Raw genomic sequence first — 21108 nt, forward strand, 5'->3', positions numbered from 1 at the left:
TCTCTTTTCTCTCTCTCTCTCTCGTTTTCACACCTCTCTCTCTCTCTCGTTTTCACACCTCTCTCTCTCTCTCTCTCTCTCTCTCTCTCTCGTTTTCACACTCTCTCTCTCTCTCTCTCGTTTTCACACCTCTCTCTCTCTCTCGTTTTCACTCTCTCTCTCTCTCTCTCTCGTTTTCACACACTCTCTCTCTCTCTCATTTTCACACCTCTCTCTCTCTCTCTCGTTTTCACACCTCTCTCTCTCTCTCTCTCGTTTTCACACCTCTCTCTCTCTCTCTTTTCACACCTCTCTCTCTCTCTCTCGTTTTCACACCTCTCTCTCTCTCTCTCTCTCGTTTTCACACCTCTCTCTCGTTTTCTCTCTCTCTCTCTCTCGTTTTCACACCTCTCTCTCTCTCTCGTTTTCACTCTCTCTCTCTCTCTCGTTTTCTCTCTCTCTCTCTCTCTCTCTCTTTTCACACTCTCTCTCTCTCTTTTTCACTCTCTCTCTCGTTTTCACACCTCTCTCTCTCTCTCGTTTTCACACCTCTCTCTCCCTCTCTCGTTTTCTCTCTCTCTCTCTCGTTTTCCACACCTCTCTCTCGTTTTCACACCTCTCTCTCTCTCTCTCTCTCTCTCGTTTTCTTTCTCACCTTTCTCCCTCTCTCGTTTTCACACCTCTTTCTCTCTCTCTCTCGTTTTCACACCTCTCTCTCTCTCTCGTTTTCACACCTCTCTCTCTCTCTCTCGTTTTCACACCTCTCTCTCTCTCTCTCGTTTTCACACCTCTCTCCCTCTCTCGTTTTCACACCTCTCTCTCCCTCTCTCATTTTCACACCTCTCTTTCTCTCTCTCTCTCGTTTTCACACCTCTCTCTCGTTTTCACACCTCTCTCTCTCTCTCTCTCTTTCCACACCTCTCTCTCTCTCTCTCTCGTTTTCACACCTCTCTCTCTCTCTCTCGTTTTCACACCTCTCTCTCCCTCTCTCGTTTTCACACCTCTCTCCCTCTCTCGTTTTCACACCTCTCTCCCTCTCTCGTTTTCACACCTCTCTCTCCCTCTCTCGTTTTCACACCTCTTTCTCTCCCTCTCTCTCGTTTTCACACCTCTTCTCTCTCTCTCTCGTTTTCACGCCTCTCTCTCTCTCTCTCTCTCGTTTTCACACCTCTCTCTCTCTCTCTCTCTCGTTTTCACACCTCTCTCTCTCTCTCTCTCTCTCGTTTTCACACCTCTCTCTCTCTCTCTCTCTCGTTTTCACACCTCTCTCTCTCTCTCTCTCTCTCTCTCGTTTTCACACCTCTCTCTTTCTCTCTCTCTCTCTCTCGTTTTCACACTCTCTCTCTCTCTCTCTCTCTCTCTCGTTTTCACACCTCTCTCTCTCTCTCTCTCTCTCTCTCTCGTTTCTCACCTCTCTCTCTCTCTCTCTCGTTTTCACACCTCTCTCTCTCTCTCTCTCTCTCTCTCTCGTTTTCACACCTCTCTCTCTCTCTCTCTCTCTCTCTCTCGTTTTCACACCTCTCTCTCTCTCTCTCTCTCTCTCTCTCGTTTTCACACCTCTCTCTCTCTCGTTTTCACACCTCTCTCTCTCTCTCTCTCGTTTTCACACCTCTCTCTCTCTCTCTCTCTCTCTCTCTCTTTTCACATCTCTCTCTCTCTCTCGTTTTCACATCTCTCTCTCTCTCTTTTCACATCTCTCTCTCTCTCTCTCGTTTTCACACCTCTCTCTCTCTCTCTCGTTTTCACACCTCTCTCTCTCTCTCTCTCTCTCTCTCTCGTTTTCACACACTCTCTCGTTTTCACACCTCTCTCTCGTTTTCACACCCCACTCTCTCTATTCTCTCTCTCTGTCCTTAGAGTTGGACATATTTGGTATCATCCTGTACTCTGTGCTGACCTTCATGGCAGTGGTGTCCATGCTGGTCTACATAGAGGAGTGTTGGTACATCTACCGGAAGGTTCCCTCCCACAAGAAGAGCGCCATCATCTGGGTCAATGGGGCAGCGCCGGTAAGAACATACCGATTTATCAGGAGGCTTTAAAGGTGCAATCTGGTACTTACTACTTTCATGTCCTCTCTGTGACAACTCATTGTGCTACAGTACAAACACATGCGGCCAAAAAACAAAAACAAAACTTTTGTGAACTTGTGACCCATCAACCAAATGTATTTATAAAGCCCTTTTTACATCAGCCGATGTCACAAAGTGCTGTAGGGAAACCCAGCCTAAAACCCCCTAGAAAGGCCATAACCTAGGAAGAAACCTAGAGAGGAACCAGGCTATGAGGGGTGGCCAGTCCTCTTCTAGCTGTGCCAGGTGGAGGTTATAACAGAACATGGCCAAGATGTTCAAACGTTCATAGATGACCAGCAGGGTCTGATGATGATGATAATAATAATCATCATCACAGTGGATGTAGAGGGTGCAACAGGTCAGCACCTCAGGAGTAAATGTCAGTTTGCTTTTCATAGCTGATCATTCAGAGTTAGACAGCAGGTGCAGTAGAGAGAGAGTCCAAAACAGCAGGTCCGGGACAAGGTAGCACGTCCAGTGAACAGGTCCCATCCTGTCCATTTACTAGGAAATTCTAGGGCAGTAGCACGGTTAGGAAGGATGCATTGGTAAAGCATCCAGACTAAGTCTGTATGTCTGTGTGTGTCAGGTGATCGCCACCATGTCCTGTCTGGGGATGTGGATTCCCCGAGCCACCATGTTCACTGACATGACCTCTGCCTGGTATGTCACTCATCCTTCGCTCCTTTTCTCTTCTCTCTTTCCTTCTGTCTTTCGCTTTCTTTACATATCAGTTTCTCTTTCTTGACATATCCTCTTTCCTTTCCTCTCCTCCACCTTCCTTCTCTCCCAGTGTGGATCTCAGACCCCTGCTGTGACAGGCAGGAAACTCTGTAGGAAGACACACACTGTGTCAGCAAAACATACAGAGCGATACTAAAAACACTATTACAATATTGAGTGTCTAAATCCGTGCATGTGTAGTTCTTTCCAAACCCATCTCTCCCTCTGTCCATCTTTTATTCCCTCCTTCCCTTGTTGTATATTTGTGGTGTGGGTGTGTAACGTGTGTCTGTCTCCGCAGCTATTTTGCGATCGTAGTGTTTAAGTTCCTGGTGCTGATGATTGAGGAAGTGGGGGGTGACGATGCGTTTCTACGGCGAGCAGGGAAAAACAAACTGAGGATCAGTACTGGTCCCTGTTGTTGCTGCTGCCCCTGTCTACCCCATGTTAACATCACACGGTAACACATGCATACACAAACACGTACTCACACGCACACACTGTTTAGGATCAAATGTACTTCATAGCAAGACCTGTTTCTTAGTTGTGTCAGAGTCCAGCTACTAGATTAGTAGTAAAACAGTAAAACAGTGGATTTGTAAAGGATCTGGCAGGTTCAATGTGCCCCTGGCCACTCACACTGGCTCTGTATGGGCCCCTCCATGTCTCACAGCTCATCTGACAACATTATCACTCCAAGTATGCCACCTACTGGTCACTGTCCCCTATAGGCATGGCCTATAACAACATTTTAGAAATATGTACAAATTAATTATTATTTTCCATTTTAAATATTTGTTGAATGTTTTTTCCTCTGGTTTTCCCCAGACGGAGTCTGTTCCTGCTGAAGTTGGGATCGTTCCAGTTTGCCGTGCTAAAGATCGCCTTCACCATACTATCAATCATCCTCTGGACCAATGGCAACTTCGACATCGCAGATGTGAGTGTGGGGTGTCAATACACACACAAACAAAATTGGGCTACAAAAGAAGAGAACACATTCTCAATACAAACACTCCCAACATTGTGTGTGTGTGTGTGTGTTCCAGATGGCGATAACGGGAGCAGCCATCTGGATTAACCCAGGTGTGGGGGTCCTGACCATCATAGCACTGTGGCCTGTAGCCATCATGTTCATGCACCTCAGGATCACACTGCGCAGCCTCAAGATCATCCCCAAATATGCTATGTACCAGGTAAGATTACACACATGCCATGTAAATGAACCAATCTGAGGAAAGATATACAGTAAGGCCCTCCTCAACCAATCAGAGGTCAGTTAATTAATTCCCTGAAATGACAACAGTTTCAGCAAATGATAACTTGTGTTTACTTGTTTACTTCTGCAGAGTGTTGTCCTTTTTTGTGTTTACATATGTTATGTTGTTGGGTTTTTACCCATGATGCTGTGTGTGTAGCTGGTGCTGGTGCTGAGTCAGCTCCAGTCGGCCATCATCAACATCCTGGCTATGAACGGAACCATAGCCTGCACGCCACCATACTCCTCACAGGCCAGGGGATATTGTGAGTCTTATCTCCATCCATCCCTTCATCACTATATACCTTATTACACACAAACTCTACTGCTCTCAGGCAAGCACATAACTTAAGTGACCTATCCTCTCTTTCTCGCTCTCTTTCTTTCACTTTTCTCTTTCTTTCTCTCTCTTTCTCTTTTTCTCTTTCTTTCTCTCTCTTTCTTTCTCTTTTTCTCTTTCTTTCTCTTTTTCTCTTTTCTCTTTTTCTCTTTCTTTCTCTTTTCTTTTTCTCTTTCTCTTTTTCTCTTTCTTTCTCTCTTTCTCTTTTTCTCTTTCTCTTTTTCTCTCTCTCTTTTTCTCTCTCTCTTTTTCTCTCTCTCTTTCTCTCTTTTTCTTTTTTCTCTTCTCTTTCTTTCTTTCTTTCTCTTTCTTTCTTTCTCTCTTTCTTTCTCTTCTTTCTTTCTCTTTCTTTCTCTCTTTTTTCTTTTTTCTCTCTTCTTTTTCTCTTTCTTTCTCTCTCTTCTTTCTCTTTCTCTCTCTTTTTTCTTTTCTCTCTCTTTTTCTCTTTCTCTCTCTTTTTCTCTTTCTCTCTCTCTTTTCTCTTTCTCTCTCTCTTTTTCTCTTTCTCTCTCTCTTTTTCTCTTTCTCTCTCTCTTTTTCTCTTTCTCTCTCTCTTTTCTCTTTTTCTCTCTCTTTTTCTCTTTTCTCTCTTTTCTTTTCTCTCTCTTTTTCTCTTTTCTCTCTCTTTTTCTCTTTCTCTCTCTTTTCTCTTTCTCTCTCTCTTTTTCTCTTTCTCTTCTCTTTTCTCTTTTCTCTTTTTCTCTTTTTCTCTTTTTCTCTTTCTTTCTCTTTCTTCTTTCTTTCTCTTTTTCTTTTCTCTCTTTTTTTTTCTCTTTCTTTTTCTCTTTCTCTTTCTTTTTCTCTTTTTTCTCTTTTCTTTCTCTTTTTCTCTTTCTTTCTCTTTTTCTCGTTCTTTCTCTTTTTCTCGTTCTTTCTCTTTTTCTCTCTCTCTCTTTCTCTTTTTCTCTTTCTTTCTTTCTCTTTTTCTCTCTCTTTCTCTTTTTCTCTTTCTTTCTCTCTCTGTGTGTAGTGATGAGTCAACAGTTGTTGATCCTGGAGATGTTCATCATCACCTTGGTAACCCGCCTGTTGTACCGCCGCCAGTATGACCCACTCCCTGACGACGAGAATGACGATGAACACACCAAGATGGTTATACCGGCAGATAAATCTGACATAGCGTGAGGGCAAGAGAGACTGTATCTGTGCATGTATTAGAGACAAAGTGTGCGTGTGGTTTTGTTAGAAAGACTGTGTGTTAAAGAGTATGTGTGTATGTTATGTTACACAGGTCTGCAGTAAGAATGTAATCAGTCATGGCATTTTCTGGGTGAGCAATGCTGTTAAAATGAATCAGAAGTCATAATCCCTCAGACAGTGTGTTTGGAAAGTGTTGCTATTATGTAACTGTAATCTAAGAATTATTTCAGAAATGTATTTTTCCTCAGAAGTTGTATCTTTTGCCATAGCCTTGTTGAACATTATAGTGTATTTTCATGAGCCATTTATAATATATACATTTTGAAACATTTGCTCTAAAGATTTGTTTTGTCATTTTTTTTTTCATAGGCATGCATACACATGTATTTGTAAAGAAGAACCCTGTATTCATTGTAGTTGCAAACTTGCTCCACTAGGTGGCCGTATGAACCAATGGGTCCGCCTGCCAGTGACACTGAGCAGTGGCCTACATTGATAACATTTGGATAAGGTCATTCTATCATGATCATTGACAGATCAACACAGACACACCTCTTTATTCTCTCGTCTTTAGACCTTCATCTTGTGGAATCTGCGTTATCACAACCCAGATGAACTCTGCAGATCAGGTTTAGAACTCTAGGTGACCATACTTACTAGTAACAAATGTTAGGTGCAAATTTGTATTATTGCAAAGGATAATTAGTAGATTACTTTGAACTGTTCCAAGCTCTACCACTTTCTAGTTGAGGCTACTGTATCCAGTGGTGTAAAGTACTTAACTACTTAAGTGGTACTTAAAATACTTATTTTTGGGGGGGGTATCTGTACTTTACTTTATTTATATTTTTGAGTAGTTTTACTTCACCACATTCCTGAAGAAAATGTACTCCATACATTTCCCATGACAACCAAAAGTACTTGTTACATTTTGAATGCTAAGCAGGACAGGAACATTGTCAAATGCATGCACTTAAACAAGAGAACACTGCTCATCCCTACTGCCTCTGGCCTGTCTGACTCACTAAACAAAATTGCATCTTTTGTAAATAATGTCTTGACTGTTGGAGTGTGCCTTGCAATACATACATTTTAAAAACATAAAAATGGTACCTTCTACTTTGCTTAAAATACTTACTTTGAAAGGATTTATAATTTTGATACTTAAGTATATTTTTGCTATTCCATTTACTTAAGTATATTTAAAACCAAACACTTTTAGACTTTTACTCGAGTCGTATTTTACTGGGTGACTTTCACTTTAACTTGAGTAATTTTCTATTAAGGTATCTATACTTTTACTCAAGTATGAAAATTGGGTACTGTATCCACAGGAGTTCTATGTACGCTAGCTGTGTTGCTGATCTGTTGCCCTCTCCATGACTTATTCAAGGTTAGCTTATGATCGTGTATACACACAAAAAAACTGGATCAGTTACATGCGTGTTGGCATCGGTTATCAAGGATACACATTAACTGCTACCATTCAAAGCAACATTTAATTCTATCCAATTAACCGATCTGTTAAACTGCTACAGACCCGCCCCTTTCTGGCAGACAGACCAACACTTCAATCGCTATCTCCCATTTTCTCTTTTCCGGGTTTAACAGAGCAAGTGTCGACCAATCACCGTTAAACATCAACAGATTCGGAGTCATGCGCGATTGAGTTAGGGCTCGCGACAGTACGTACTGTCCTGTGCAACAATATTTAATCGAAGACATTCCGGAAAATAGAAGTGTATGATTAAGCTACAGTAACACCTTTAGTTATATCGTTCAGTGATTTGCAGGTCTAGACAGAGAGAAACGTCAAATGAAGACGTTGTCTGTGGAGGATGCACATCGCTGTCAGTGTCATTGGATGTGGTGGAGTGTTTTTAATTTAACAATCATCATTCCGGAACGACATCTACAATAGTAACTTTTCAAAATGAGGCTGTTTACGGTTTTATTGAAAAACACCAAAAAAATTGAATATTATTCAAGATTTTCACCGTCGCCTCTCTCCATCAAGCAATTTTTGGAATTTGGTAAGTAGCCTAGACTCTAGGCCGACACTCTCTTGGTAATGGGCTGTCACTATCAATGTCTTTTCATTTGAGGTTGTTGTCTATTCTGTAATATGAATGAAATCCTGACGAACAAACATAAGGCGATGTGAATCTCTGAAGGTGAACATCCTTGCAAGTGTTGTTTTTATTCCCTTGAATTCGGTCAAAATGTTTTTATAGTACCACAGTACTCAATGATAATTGTTTTTATAGTACCACAGTACTCAATGATAATTCTGTTCGGATATCATTTGTATGATTTTTTTTTTTTTAGCTACAATTAGCATGTCATTTTTTGTTTGTAGTTATGAGCAATATGCCTATCAGTCCATCAGTATAGACTGGGGGTTATAGCCTATAGCTACATTATAGACTGGGGGCTATAGCCTATAGCTACAGTATAGACTGGGGCTATAGCCAAAAGCTACAGTATAGACTGGGGGTTATAGCCTATAGCTACAGTATAGACTGGGGCTATAGCCAAAAGCTACAGTATAGACTGGGGCTATAGCCAAAAGCTACAGTATAGGCTGGGGGTTATAGCCTATAGCTACATTATAGACTGGGGGCTATAGCCTATAGCTACATTATAGACTGGGGCTATAGCCAAAAGCTACAGTATAGGCTGGGGGTTATAGCCTATAGCTACATTATAGACTGGGGGCTATAGCCTATAGCTACAGTATAGACTGGGGCTATAGCCAAAAGCTACAGTATAGACTGGGGGTTATAGCCTATAGCTACAGTATAGACTGGGGCTATAGCCAAAAGCTACAGTATAGACTGGGGCTATAGCCTATAGCTACAGTATAGACTGGGGCTATAGCCAAAAGCTACAGTATAGACTGGGGGTTATAGCCTATAGCTACATTATAGACTGGGGGCTATAGCCTATAGCTACATTATAGACTGGGGGCTATAGCCTATAGCTACAGTATAGACTGGGGCTATAGCCAAAAGCTACAGTATAGACTGGGGGTTATAGCCTATAGCTACAGTATAGACTGGGGCTATAGCCAAAAGCTACAGTATAGGCTGGGGCTATAGCCAAAAGCTACAGTATAGACTGGGGCTATAGCCTATAGCTACATTATAGAATGGGGGCTATATCCTATAGCTACATTATAGAATGGGGGCTATATCCTATAGCTACATTATAGACTGGGGGCTATAGCCAAAAGCTACAGTATAGACTGGGGGCTATAGCCAAAAGCTACAGTATAGACTGGGGCTATAGCCAAAAGCTACAGTATAGGCTGGGGCTATAGCCAAAAGCTACAGTATAGGCTGGGGCTATAGCCTATAGCTACATTATAGAATGGGGGCTATATCCTATAGCTACATTATAGAATGGGGGCTATATCCTATAGCTACATTATAGACTGGGGTTATAGCCTACAGCTACAGTATAGACTGGGGGCTATATCCTATAGCTACATTATAGAATGGGGGCTATATCCTATAGCTACAGTATAGATTGGGGGCTATAGCCTATAGCTACAGTATAGACTGGGGGCTATAGCCTATAGCTACAGTATAGACTGGGGGCTATAGCCTATAGCTACAGTATAGACTGGGGGCTATAGCCTATAGCTACAGTATGACTGGGGGCTATAGCCTACAGCTACAGTATAGACTGGGGGCTATAGCCTACAGCTACAGTATAGACTGGGGGCTATAGCCTACAGCTACAGTATAGACTGGGGGCTATAGCCTATAGCTACAGTATAGACTGGGGGCTATAGCCTATAGCTACAGTATAGACTGGGGCTATAGCCTATAGCTACAGTATAGACTGGGGCTATAGCTACAGTATAGACTGGGGGCTATAGACTATAGCTACAGTATAGACTGGGGGCTATAGACTATAGCTACAGTATAGACTGGGGGCTATAGCCTATAGCTACAGTATAGACTGGGGGCTATAGCCTATAGCTACAGTATAGACTGGGGGCTATAGACTATAGCTACAGTATAGACTGGGGGCTATAGACTATAGCTACAGTATAGACTGGGGGCTATAGACTATAGCTACAGTATAGACTGGGGGCTATAGACTATAGCTACAGTATAGACTGGGGGCTATAGCCTATAGCTACAGTATAGACTGGGGGCTATAGCCTATAGCTACAGTATAGACTGGGGGCTATAGCCTATAGCTACAGTATAGACTGGGGGCTATAGCCTATAGCTACAGTATAGACTGGGGGTTATAGACTATAGCTACAGTATAGACTGGGGGCTATAGCCTATAGCTACAGTATAGACTGGGGGCTATAGCCTATAGCTACAGTATGACTGGGGGCATTGTGTCCAGTCAGAAGACACATGCTGAGTATGGGTTAATAACATGCTCCCCTATGTGCCTTCTGTTAAATCATCAGTTTCTGACTGCTAAGCAACAGTTTAGTTAATGAAGTCAAAAGGAAAGCTTTCTGTTTCTTTCCCCCTCTTACTGTCTCTCTATCTTTCATACAGATAGGCTACACTCATAGGTGTACAGAGGGCTGTTTATTACTAGTTGAACAGGTCTACAGTGATAACAGTTTGTGTCTTGTTGCGTCACTGGAATTGTTTCATAATCCTGCCTTTGTGTCTGGGCCTGGGAACCAGAGACTGCTCAGGAGGACCACTGCTGTTATCGAACCACTGTAACTCTCTCTCTCTGTGTGTGTGTGTGTGCATACTTGCCTGTGATAAGAAAGGCTAAAATAGGCTGAACACACTCAGAAAATAGGGAGACAGTTAGTCTGCCTATTTTCTGAGTGCCTTCAGCCTATTTTAGCCTTTCTTATCAAATTAGCCACGCCTCGGCCCAGCATTAGTTACCTTCGGCGCCTTTCCCTAGAAGTTAAACAAACATTACTCATTGCTGTTTCCGAACACACATTGAAATATCTATGGATAGCATGTGGACTGTGTATGTAAGTGAGAAAGAGATGCTGGGATGTGCCTATAGTCAAACACACAGCAGCTCTGGTATTTCCAGCATTAATCACATTGTAAACCATGGTGAGATGTCCATTTGTTCACATCAATAGAGGGGTGTCTTTTGTTGCTTTTTCAGACAGAGAAGTTGAACATCATGGTAGAATGCCATTTCCTTTTTAGAGTGCATTTTCCCAGTCAACTTTTAAAAGACTCCCTCCCTTCCCCTCCCTTCTCCTCCTCTAGGTCGGGACAATGCGTGTGAGAAGACATCCTTTATGTTCCTGAGGAAGGAGCTGCCGGTGAGGCTGGCTAACACCATGAGAGAGGTCAACCTGTTGCCTGATAACCTTCTCAGTCAGCCCTCAATCAAACTGGTGCAGAAATGGTGAGACATTTAGCCTGAGTGCCAGTCTGTTTGTGCTATCATGCCAAACACTTGACGATGAGCAATGGAGTTGGCAAAAGCACAAAAACATATGGGACCAGTCTAGTGAGAATGAGTCATAACACACAAACATGCCAGTGACATCAGCACAAACATGCAATTTACATACCCCAAACATACCCCTTACCCCAATTTACATACCCCAAACGTATTGAATGAACTGTGTGTGTGTTCCCTTCAGGTACATGCAGAGCTTTGTGGAGCTGTTGGGGTATGAGAACAGAAAACCAGAGGATCCTCAGGCCCTCAATGAGTGAGTATGGAGGACAATGTTTTTTCTAGATATTTTATTCCTTGTTGGTTCAACAGATCAATCATCTGATGTTTAACTGAAGACCGCAGGTGTGAGAACCTGAGAGAAGGATGTTTGGAGGAGAGGGGGATGAGGGGAGCTATGAAGAGGTGGAGGGGTAGAGGGTAGCTTACTGCTAACTGCCTGTGTCCTTGTCCTCATACTCGCCTGATGCTAAACCCCTGGACTTACCTGTCCAGATAATCATGTATATTTATACCATAGCAGTGTTCACACCATGTGAGAGAGATTTAGATAGGAACCACTGATAACAACCCCAGCTGACCACTAAGTCAGAAGCAATAAGTTGTTTTTCCTCTCTCTCTCTCAGTTTCCTGGAGTTGTTGATCGAGATCCGTAATCGTCATAATGACGTGGTCCCTACCATGGCCCAGGGGGTTATAGAGTACAAGGAGAAGTTTGGCTTTGACCCCTTCATCAGCAGTAACATCCAGTACTTTCTGGACCGCTTCTACACCAACCGCATATCCTTCCGCATGCTCATCAACCAACACAGTGAGAGCACACACTCTGACACACATTTACAGCACGTTAATACGCACATGTCCGCTGGACGCTGTTTAAGATATGTGGACAGTGTGTGTGTGTGTGTGTGTAAAGGCGTTATGTCTTTGGGGGAACTATGGTATCCATTATGTTCATGTCTGTCTGTCTCCTCAGCTCTCCTGTTCGGCAATGATACTAACCCAGCCCACCCCAAACATATAGGCAGCATAGACCCCACTTGCAACGTGGCTGAAGTAGTCAAAGGTGAGGACTGGTCAAGGGGGGTGTGTGTCTTTGTCTGACTCGCTGTGTTTTTCAGAAGCAGTGGTAACAGATCAAGGTGTATTTGTCACATGATCTGTAAACAACAGGTGGAGACTAACAGTGAAATGCTTACTTGCGAGTCCTTCCCATCAACGCTGACAAAGACATAATAGAAAGCAAAAACACGTAATAATAGATACACAATGAATAATAACGTGGCTATATACAAGGGGTCCCAGTACAGAGTCGATGTGCAGGGGTGCAAGGTAATTCAGGTAGATACTATTGTATATATAGTGTATGTGAACACCCCTACAAATGAGTGGATTTGCCTATTTCAACCACACCCGTTGCTGACAGGTGTAAACATTTGATAGGATGGCACCTTTACAACAAGTCAGTTTATCAACATTCTGCCCTGCTGGAGCTGCCCTGGTCAACTGTAAGTGCTGTTATTGTGAAGTGGAAACATCTAGGAGCAACCACGGCTCCGCCCCGAAGCGGTAGGTCACACAAGCTCACAGAACGGGAACGCCGTAGCGCGTTAAAATAGGCTGTCCTCGGCTGCAACACTCACTACCAAGTTCCAAACTGCCTCTGGAAGCAACGTCAGCACAATAACTGTTCGTTGGGAGCTTCATGAAATGGGTTTCCATGGCCGAGCAGCCTCACACAAGCCTAAGATCACCATGTGCAATGCCAAGCGTCTGCTGGAGTGGTGTAAAGTTCGCCGCCATTGGACTCTGGAGCAGTGGAAACTCGTTCTCTGGAGTGATGAATCACGCTTCACCATCTGGCAGTCTGATGGACGAATCACAGATGCAAGAAGAAAGCTACCAGCATGAATGCATAGTGCCAAATGTAAAGTTTAGTGGAGGATGAATAATGGTCTGGGGCTGTTTTTCATGGTTCAAACCCCTTAGTTCCAGTGAAGGGAAATCTTAATGCTACAGCATACAAACATTCTAGACAATTATGTGCTTCCAACTTTGTGGCAACAGTTTGGGGAAGGACCTTTCCTGTTTCAGCATGACAATGTCCCCGTGCACAAAGCAAGGTCCATACAGAAATGGTTTGTCGAGATTGGTGTGGAAGAACTTGACTGGTCTGTACAGAGCCCTCACCTCAACCCCATCGAACACCTTTGGATTGAATTGGAACGCCGACTGCGAGCCAGGCCTAATCGCCCAACATCAGTGCCCGACATCACTAATACTCTTGTGGTTGAATAGAAGCAAGATCCCCGCCACATTGTTCCAACATCTAGTGGAAAGCCTTCCCTAAAGAGTGGAGGCTGTTATAGCAGCAAAGGGGGTACCAACTCCATATTAATGACCATGATTTTGGAATGAGATATTCAACGTGCAGGTGTCCACATGTCTGGTCATGTGGTGAATGTACTATACATATAACTAGGAATAAAGTGACAGATAATTAACAGTGGCAGCAGTGTATGTGAGGAGTCAAAGTTGGTGCCCAAAAAGGGTCAATGCAGATAGTCCGGGTTGCTATTGGTTAACTATTTAACTAACTATTTAGCAGTCTTATGGCTTGGTGGTGGTAGCTGTTCAGGGTCTTGTTGGTTCCAGACTTGGTGCATCGGTACCGCTTGCCGTGCGATAGCAGAAAGAAGTCTATGACTTGGGTGGCTGAATTATTTGAAGATTTTTAGGGCCTTCCTCCGCCTTGTATAGAGGACCTGTATGGCAGGGAGCTCAGCCCTAGTGATGTACTGGGCCGTACGCACTACCCTCTGTAGCGTTTTGCGGTCAGATGCCAAGCAGTTACAATACCAAGTGGTGATGCAGCCAGTCAAGATGCTCTCAATGGTGCAGCTGTAGAACGTTTTGAGGATCTGAGGGCCCATGCCAAATCTTTTCCTCCTCCATGGGTTAACCCAACTCTAACCTTAATAGTGATGATGGCAGTTTTCTGAAGCAAAACAATAGTCATCTCTCTCCCCTTAGTCTCTTCCTCTTTCTCCCTTTTCAGCTCTTGTTACCACCCCTAAATGGTTCTGCTTTTCTTAGATAGTTGTGTGTATGACGGCATGTATCCATCTGTCCATCATGTGACACTGCCTTCCTGTTTCAGATGCCTATGAGACAGCCAAGATGCTGTGTGAACAGTACTACCTTGCTGCCCCTGCACTCCAGATCCAAGAGTTCAACAGTAAGACATCTTCTCTGTTTTACCACATCTCTGATCCCCCTCCATATTGACTAATGTACAGTCAACACACACACACAAACTTTGTTCACTGTCTCATGATATCTTTGATCTCTATATGCTGTCGAAACACACACTTTACAGTATGTTTGTGGTTTCATAACATCTCTGATCCCTTTCTGTGTGAGAGATAACAGAGCTCCACCTTTAAAGGGAAGTGATGTAGCCACAGGACTGCTCCTATTTAGAGATGATGGTTGCAGAGGCCAGATTTAGTCCTGCTGTGATTATATATACAGTGGGGCAAAAAAGTATTTAGTCAGCCACTAATTGTGCAAGTTCTCCCACTTAAAAAGATGAGAGATGCCTGTAATTTTTATCATAGGTACACTTCAACTATGACAGACAAAACGAGAAAAAAACTCCAGAAAATTACATTGTAGGATCTCACGATACATGGCCCCATTCATTCTTTTTAATGAATTTATTTGCAAATTATGGTGGAAAATAAGTATTTGGTCACCTACAAACAAGCAAGATTTCTGGCTCTCACAGACCTGTAACTTCTTCTTTAACTTCTTGCGTTGAGCAATCCCGTATCCGGGAGCGTAATCATAGCCTCAAGCTCATTACCATAACGCAACGTTAACTATTCGTGAAAATCGCAAATGAAATGAAAGAAATATATTCACTCACAAGCTTAGCCTTTTGTTAACAACACTGTCGTCTCAGATTTTCAAAATATGCTTTTCAACCATAGCTACACAAGCATTTGTGTAAGAGTATTGATAGCTAGCATAGCATTAAGCCTAGCATTCAGCAAGGCAACATTTTCACAAAAACAAGAAAAGCATTCAAATAAAATCATTTACCTTTGAAGAACTGTAGTAAATGTAGTCTCTTATGGTCAATCTTCCAATGATATGCCTACAAATACGTCACAATGCTGCATACACCTTGGGGAAAAGACAGAAAGTGTATGCTCATTCCTGGCGCATTCACAGCCATATAAGGAGACATTAGAACACAGCGCCTTCAAAATCTGGGGCATTTCCTGTTTGAAATGTCATCTTGGTTTCGCCTGTAGCATCAGTTCTGTGGCACTCACAGATAATATCTTTGCAGTTTTGGAAACGTCAGAGTGTTTTCTTTCCAAAGCTGTCAATTATATGCATAGTCGAGCATCTTTTCGTGACGAGATATGTTGTTTAAAACGGGAATGTTTTTTTATCCAAAAATTAAAAGAGCGCCCCCTATATCGAAGAAGTTAAGAGGCTCCTCTGTCCTCCACTCGTTACCTGTATTAATGGCACCTGTTTGAACTTGTTATCAGTATAAAAGACACCTGTCCACAACCTCAAACAGTCACACTCCAAACTCCACTATGGCCAAGACCAAAGAGCTGTCAAAGGACATCAGAAACAAAATTGAAGACCTGCACCAGGCTGGGAAGACTGAATCTGCAATAGGTAAGCAGCTTGGTTTGAAGAAATCAACTGTGGGAGCAATTATTAGGAAATGGAAGACATACAAGACCACTGATAATCTCCCTCGATCTGGGGCTCCACGCAAGATCTCACCCCGTGGGGTCAAAATGATCACAAGAACGGTGAGCAAAAATCCCAGAACCACACGGGGGGACCTAGTGAATGACCTGCAGAGAGCTGGGACCAAAGTAACAAAGCCTACCATCAGTAACACACTACGCCGCCAGGGACTCAAATCCTGCAGTGACAGACGTGTCCCCCTGCTTAAGCCAGTACATGTCCAGGCCCGTCTGAAGTTTGCTAGAGAGCATTTGGATGATCCAGAAGAAGATTGGGAGAATGTCATATGGTCAGATGAAACCAAAATATCACTTTTTGGTAAAAACTCAACTTGTTGTGTTTGGAGGACAAAGAATGCTGAGTTGCATCCAAAGAACACCATACCTACTGTGAAGCATGGGGGTGGAAACATCATGCTTTGGGGCTGTTTTTCTGCAAAGGGACCAGGACGACTGATCCGTGTAAAAGAATGATTGGGGCCATGTATCGTGAGATCCTACAATGTGATTTTCTGGATTTTTTTTTCTCATTTTGTCTGTCATAGTTGAAGTGTACCTATGATGAAAATTACAGGCCTCTCTAATCTTTCTAAGTGGGAGAACTTGCACAATTGGTGGCTGACTAAATACTTTTTTGCCCCACTGTGTGTGTGTGTGTGTGTGTGTGTGTGTGTGTGTATGTATATATATATATATATATATATATTCTTATTTTCTCTCCCTGTGTCACAGTGAAACAAGACAAAGACAAATCGATCCAGGCTGTGTATGTTCCCTCTCACCTCTTCCACATGCTGTTTGAACTCTTCAAGGTGTGACACGCACACACACACGCAAGTACACAATGCACGACCATCATCATACTAATAAAAGTGTTTGGTGTGTGTAGAACTCTATGCGGGCCTCTGTGGAGCTTCATGAGGACAGTAAGGAGGGCTTACCTCCGGTGAAGGCCAAAGTCACACTAGGAAAAGAGGACCTGTCCATAAAGGTAACACACACACCTGCCAATACTTAGACATGCCATCTATGAGTGGGATGTATGATAAATGCTCTATATAAATTGTTATATTTACCATCTTTTACCCAGTGTGTCAAATCGTGACAGTCGTGACATATCCTCTTTCTCTCCCTTTCTCTTTTATCTATCTCTGTCAGATCAGTGATCGGGGTGGAGGTGTACCTCTGAGGAAGATCGATCGTCTGTTTAACTACATGTACTCTACTGCCCCCACGCCCAGCCTAGAACCCTCCAACACTGTTCCACTGGTACACACATACACATTGTTCCCCATATTTTTCAGGTTTTCTGACTCATCATTCTGAAGCCAGTAACAGATGCCAGTGTTTTTCTGTAGTGATTGTAAACAACTTCTTCTGAAGAAGTGACTGCCCTTATACTACACTGTCACCTATGTCATTTCTCTCCTCCCTCTTGTCTGCTATCTCTGACTCCCAACTTTATCTTCCTTCTCCCTCCCTGCTTCCAGGCTGGTTTTGGCTATGGTCTTCCCATCTCCAGGCTGTATGCCAGGTATTTTCAGGGAGACCTGAAGCTCTACTCCATGGAAGGGGTTGGCACTGATGCTGTCATTTATCTCAAGGTAGGAGGGGCTTCTCTCACACCATAAATCATTTTGATGTTACTGTGATTTTCAGACTCTGATATACCTCTGCTCTGTAATACAATTAACTATCAACATCACTCCATCCCTTTTCATTGGTTCTTCTTTTGTCCCGCCCCCAAATCAGGCTCTGTCCAGTGAGTCATTCGAGCGCCTGCCCGTCTTTAATAAGTCGGCATGGCGACACTACCAGACCAGCCCTGAGGCAGACGATTGGAGCAACCCGAGCAAAGAGCCACGAGACACCAGCAAATCAAATTACAAGGCCAACCGATAACTCTGCCCTAAAATGCTTCCCCCGCCCACCTGCCTGGCACACTGAACTCTGCCCCTTCAATGATCCCCTCGCTAACAAAATCATCATGGGTTTAACTTCAGCTGCCGCGGCGACACAACGCCCTCTCTGCAGTCATTGATGTTGTTGTCCCAGGGTGGACTTTGGAACAGGATTTTAGCCCCACCCCCTGACTCCTCTAATAGGTTATTTGGTCAGTTGTTCCTCTTCACAATCTGTTTTAAGTGGGACTACAGTGACCAGATTGGTGGACAGACAGTCAGTTTGAGATGGTTGAGTTCAGCCACTCTTTCCTTCGATCCCTTATCTTCAGCTTTACTGACCACAGCACTCCCTTGTGGTTCTCTCCAGCTACTGCAGCTAGAGGCTCTGTCTTTGGGCTGGGAAAGGTTTCTGTTCTGCTCTCTCTGTGTCCAGTCTCGGTTTGTTCAGTCAAACATAATAGAACCTATGTTTCTCTCTTCTCTCCCCTACAAAGCAGCTGTGACAGGCTGAGGGTTTGGTTTCAGGCCCGACAGAGGAAAGGGAAAATGAGCTCCTTTTCTCCCTTTGAGGACATAGTTTTGAATGGGCACTAATCTCATCCACCGGCCGGCGCTCTCTGTTGATCCGTCTGGTCTCACAGCGCCTCAGAATGGAACTTGAATGGGAGACTATGGTAGGAACGGTGAAAACAGACGTCGATTTTAATTGGCTGATCTCTGTCCATCGCCATCTAGCCCAACCCTGGGAACATACCCCAGCTAAATTGTGGACTTCAAAGCATAAGTGATTTAAAGAAGGAAGTGAGTTCGGAAAATCTGAAAGTATGCATATTAGAAATTGTTTTCATATATAAACTTTATACGCCAAACTCAGAATCAATTGGGTTTCCCCAAAATAATATTGTATATATAATAGAACATTTATTTTTATTAACAATTTTGCAAAGTCCCAGCTAATAAAACGGTTGATATCTCTCACTTCCTGTCGGTTACCACTAGCTTCCACTGTCACAAAGTCAACATTGGCTATAAAAATGTACTTTGTGGTCTTAATTTAAGGTTAGGGTTAAGCATAAAGTTAGCAGTTTAGTTAAGGTTAGGTTTAAGAAGAGACATTTTAGAGATAGGCAGGGTTTATGACTTTGTGGCTGTGATAACTAGTGACGACCCTCTCCTGCCTCAATTTAAAGACATGCCTCATAGTTGTGTGATTCGCTTAGAATTTGACTTGATTAGCATGGCACTCAGTAAATCAACACGCCCTAAGGTCTAACCAGTCCCACCCTATTACATTCCCTGCTATCTGGAGTCCTTGGGACGTCCCTACCCCATTGAAGTTGAAATGTAAAAGGGTTAAGGTAGGGACATCCCAAGGATCCCAGATAGCAATGACCACCCTGTTACCAGACTATGTGCGCCAGCAATTCGACCCGGGCACGAGGTTAATTAGGCACAAAGTGGGTCAGGGTGGGCAGTTGTCATAGTTACGATTGTCATGGGTACAGTGGCGTGGCCAATGCCAAGTTATAGAAAAGAGAGTTGCAGTGACTAACTAGACCTATAAGAACATTTTAGGAACGATGGGAACAAGCTTTAAACTAACTAAAGATAGTTATTATGCATTACGCATGTTGCATTATATTATAGAAAGCATCCGGAACAAACAGATGTATTTTTTATGAATTATTATTCCATTATCTCAGAAAGAGGAGGAGACTTAGAACTCTGAGGAGTTAAGAAACAGTATTGCGTGACAAATGCCCTGATGGCTATAGTTTCATTTCAACTCCCATTGTTTTATTATGTTTTTACTGTGTTGGATTGAGAGAACCTAGTGAAATGGGCATCATCAATCTTTGCCCCAGATCCTAACCAGCGATACTGATCCTTCCTGAACCCTTTGACAGGTTAAAACTGTATACTCAGACAGCCCACCTAGCTGTCTTGCCCCCTTTCTAAAAACCTTTGCCGTTAATTGGTTTCTATTGGACAACTTGTTGCCACATTTAGGAGGTTTTCTATGGGAAACACTGCTCTGAGTCTCAAAGAAAATTGATGTTTTCAGGATGTTAATGTTAACTAACGATGGTTCACCATGTGAGCCTTGTCTTTCCTGTAGCTTATTGCTTATAAACCTCTCCAGCATGACATGTGTTACTGTTAACCCTCCCAGCTCCTTCCACACCCTGATAAGACCATGCAAAGGCTACATGACCGATCCTAAAGATGGCTACATTTTGTTAGCCTTGTTTGTCCATCTGTGGCACCATCAACCCTGCAAAGCAATATGAACATTCTCACGTTAACCAAGACTATCGCTAACAACGCCACACCGACTCAACCTTGTAATTCACCTAGTAGTGGTATTTCTTAAACCTTCTGAAATTGAACGAGCTTGAACATCAACTAGTATTTTGAATGGTTTTCCGATAAGACATGTAATAGCTGTCATTGGTTGAAGTGTGTGAATAACGCTCTTCAAGGATGGAGTGGATGAGATTAATATTTGTATTTAAGTGTCAAGAAGAATCTGTGGCATTGTAGTGGTGTACAACAGCGGGCATTTTGAAACTCCATTGTTTGTGCAGGAGTATGGACCTGAACAAATATCTTGTGTTCCTTGAAACAAGGGTTCTTTTGCACAGGAAAATAATTGATTCTTGATCATTTGTTTTTTACTTCAATTTTTTTAGCATTTATTTTTGTGTAACTGGATGATGATTATTCCAGAGGGCTCTTTCCCTCTTTTTTGATTTTAAAAGTCATCATCTACAGTATACACATACCGTTTTTCTTCGTGGATTACATTTCATGCAGGCCTCTCTGATAAGAATCCATTGTCTTAGTTAACTCTGGGATAATATTAGCTTGTTTGTTTGTGTTTCTAGTTATCCTCATTCTCATTGGCCTGCTTATGAAAAGTGGGGCCAAACTTGGACCAATCATGGAGCGCTGATCTGACATCCATTCTCAGTTTTCAGCAAAACCTGAACAACTCATTCCAGCACTGCCAAGGAGGCACCTAAAATGAGTGTTAAAGTGGGCTTAGCTGTAGATAAGGTAGTGAATCCTTCTTTACCTTGTTGTACCTCTAAGGTCTTAGTAGCTTATATAGTATATATAGTATGGTAATATATTGAACTGGTGTGAAGTGATGACTCATACATCCTTTCTGTATCTCTGATGTAAGAGATGACTGAGCACTTTGTATGAACTCCTCCCTGTAGAGAAAGTGTGTGCAGATGTATGCAGCCCATCTTATCACAAAACAGTAACTTTTGTATGCATACATGTGCTACAGTAGCGGCTACCGTAGATAGTAGACACAGTGATATACAACCATATAGAGGTATTCAGCATGAGGTCAAGCTTGCAATACCTACTGTCAATTTCCAAAGCTACAATAAAGAGAACAAAACAGACAGTTTTTTTTCTATGCGTGTGTGCAAATGAGTCAATCTGTTGAGAAAGAGATTTGTTT

The 21108-nt window shown here is 42.8% G+C and overlaps 2 protein-coding genes across 3 annotated transcripts in view; both read left to right on the forward strand.

Annotated features, from left to right (window-relative positions):
- LOC115105016 (organic solute transporter subunit alpha-like) overlaps window positions 1–5855 on the forward strand; it is a 21496-nt gene extending 15641 nt beyond the window's left edge. Inside the window, exons 2-8 of the mRNA XM_029626532.2 lie at window positions 1837–1988; window positions 2644–2717; window positions 3079–3237; window positions 3606–3717; window positions 3827–3973; window positions 4196–4301; window positions 5346–5855. Coding sequence (XP_029482392.1) covers window positions 1837–1988; window positions 2644–2717; window positions 3079–3237; window positions 3606–3717; window positions 3827–3973; window positions 4196–4301; window positions 5346–5500 — 905 coding nt within the window. The 3' untranslated portion in view covers window positions 5501–5855. The remainder of the gene's footprint in view (window positions 1–1836; window positions 1989–2643; window positions 2718–3078; window positions 3238–3605; window positions 3718–3826; window positions 3974–4195; window positions 4302–5345) is intronic.
- A 1292-nt stretch (window positions 5856–7147) lies between these two features.
- LOC115105017 (pyruvate dehydrogenase (acetyl-transferring) kinase isozyme 3, mitochondrial) lies at window positions 7148–21049 on the forward strand. 2 transcript variants are annotated; one of them, XM_029626533.2, is made up of 11 exons: window positions 7149–7548; window positions 10744–10885; window positions 11127–11198; window positions 11569–11753; window positions 11919–12008; window positions 14103–14180; window positions 16456–16535; window positions 16613–16714; window positions 16882–16992; window positions 17214–17327; window positions 17476–21049. In XM_029626533.2, the coding sequence occupies exons 1-11, from the start codon at window positions 7449–7451 to the stop codon at window positions 17623–17625; spliced, it is 1224 nt and encodes a 407-aa protein (XP_029482393.1). In that variant the 5' UTR covers window positions 7149–7448; the 3' UTR covers window positions 17626–21049. The 2 variants fall into 2 exon arrangements, with proteins under 2 accessions (XP_029482394.1, XP_029482393.1); XM_029626534.2 differs by lacking the exon at window positions 11919–12008 and having other exon boundaries at window positions 7148–7548.
- The last annotated feature ends 59 nt before the right edge of the window (window positions 21050–21108 follow it).

Source organism: Oncorhynchus nerka, linkage group LG22, assembly GCF_034236695.1.
Source record: "Oncorhynchus nerka isolate Pitt River linkage group LG22, Oner_Uvic_2.0, whole genome shotgun sequence".
In the NCBI taxonomy this organism is placed as follows: domain Eukaryota; kingdom Metazoa; phylum Chordata; class Actinopteri; order Salmoniformes; family Salmonidae; genus Oncorhynchus; species Oncorhynchus nerka.

Bases quoted from the DNA above. Each gene is read 5' to 3' on its own strand.
- LOC115105017 (XM_029626533.2), top strand. From the start codon at position 7,449: ATGAGGCTGTTTACGGTTTTATTGAAAAACACCAAAAAAATTGAATAT. The intron at 11,199-11,568 runs GTGAGTATGGAG...TCTCTCTCTCAG, and splicing joins GATCCTCAGGCCCTCAATGA to TTTCCTGGAGTTGTTGATCG. The intron at 16,715-16,881 runs GTAACACACACA...TATCTCTGTCAG, and splicing joins AAGAGGACCTGTCCATAAAG to ATCAGTGATCGGGGTGGAGG.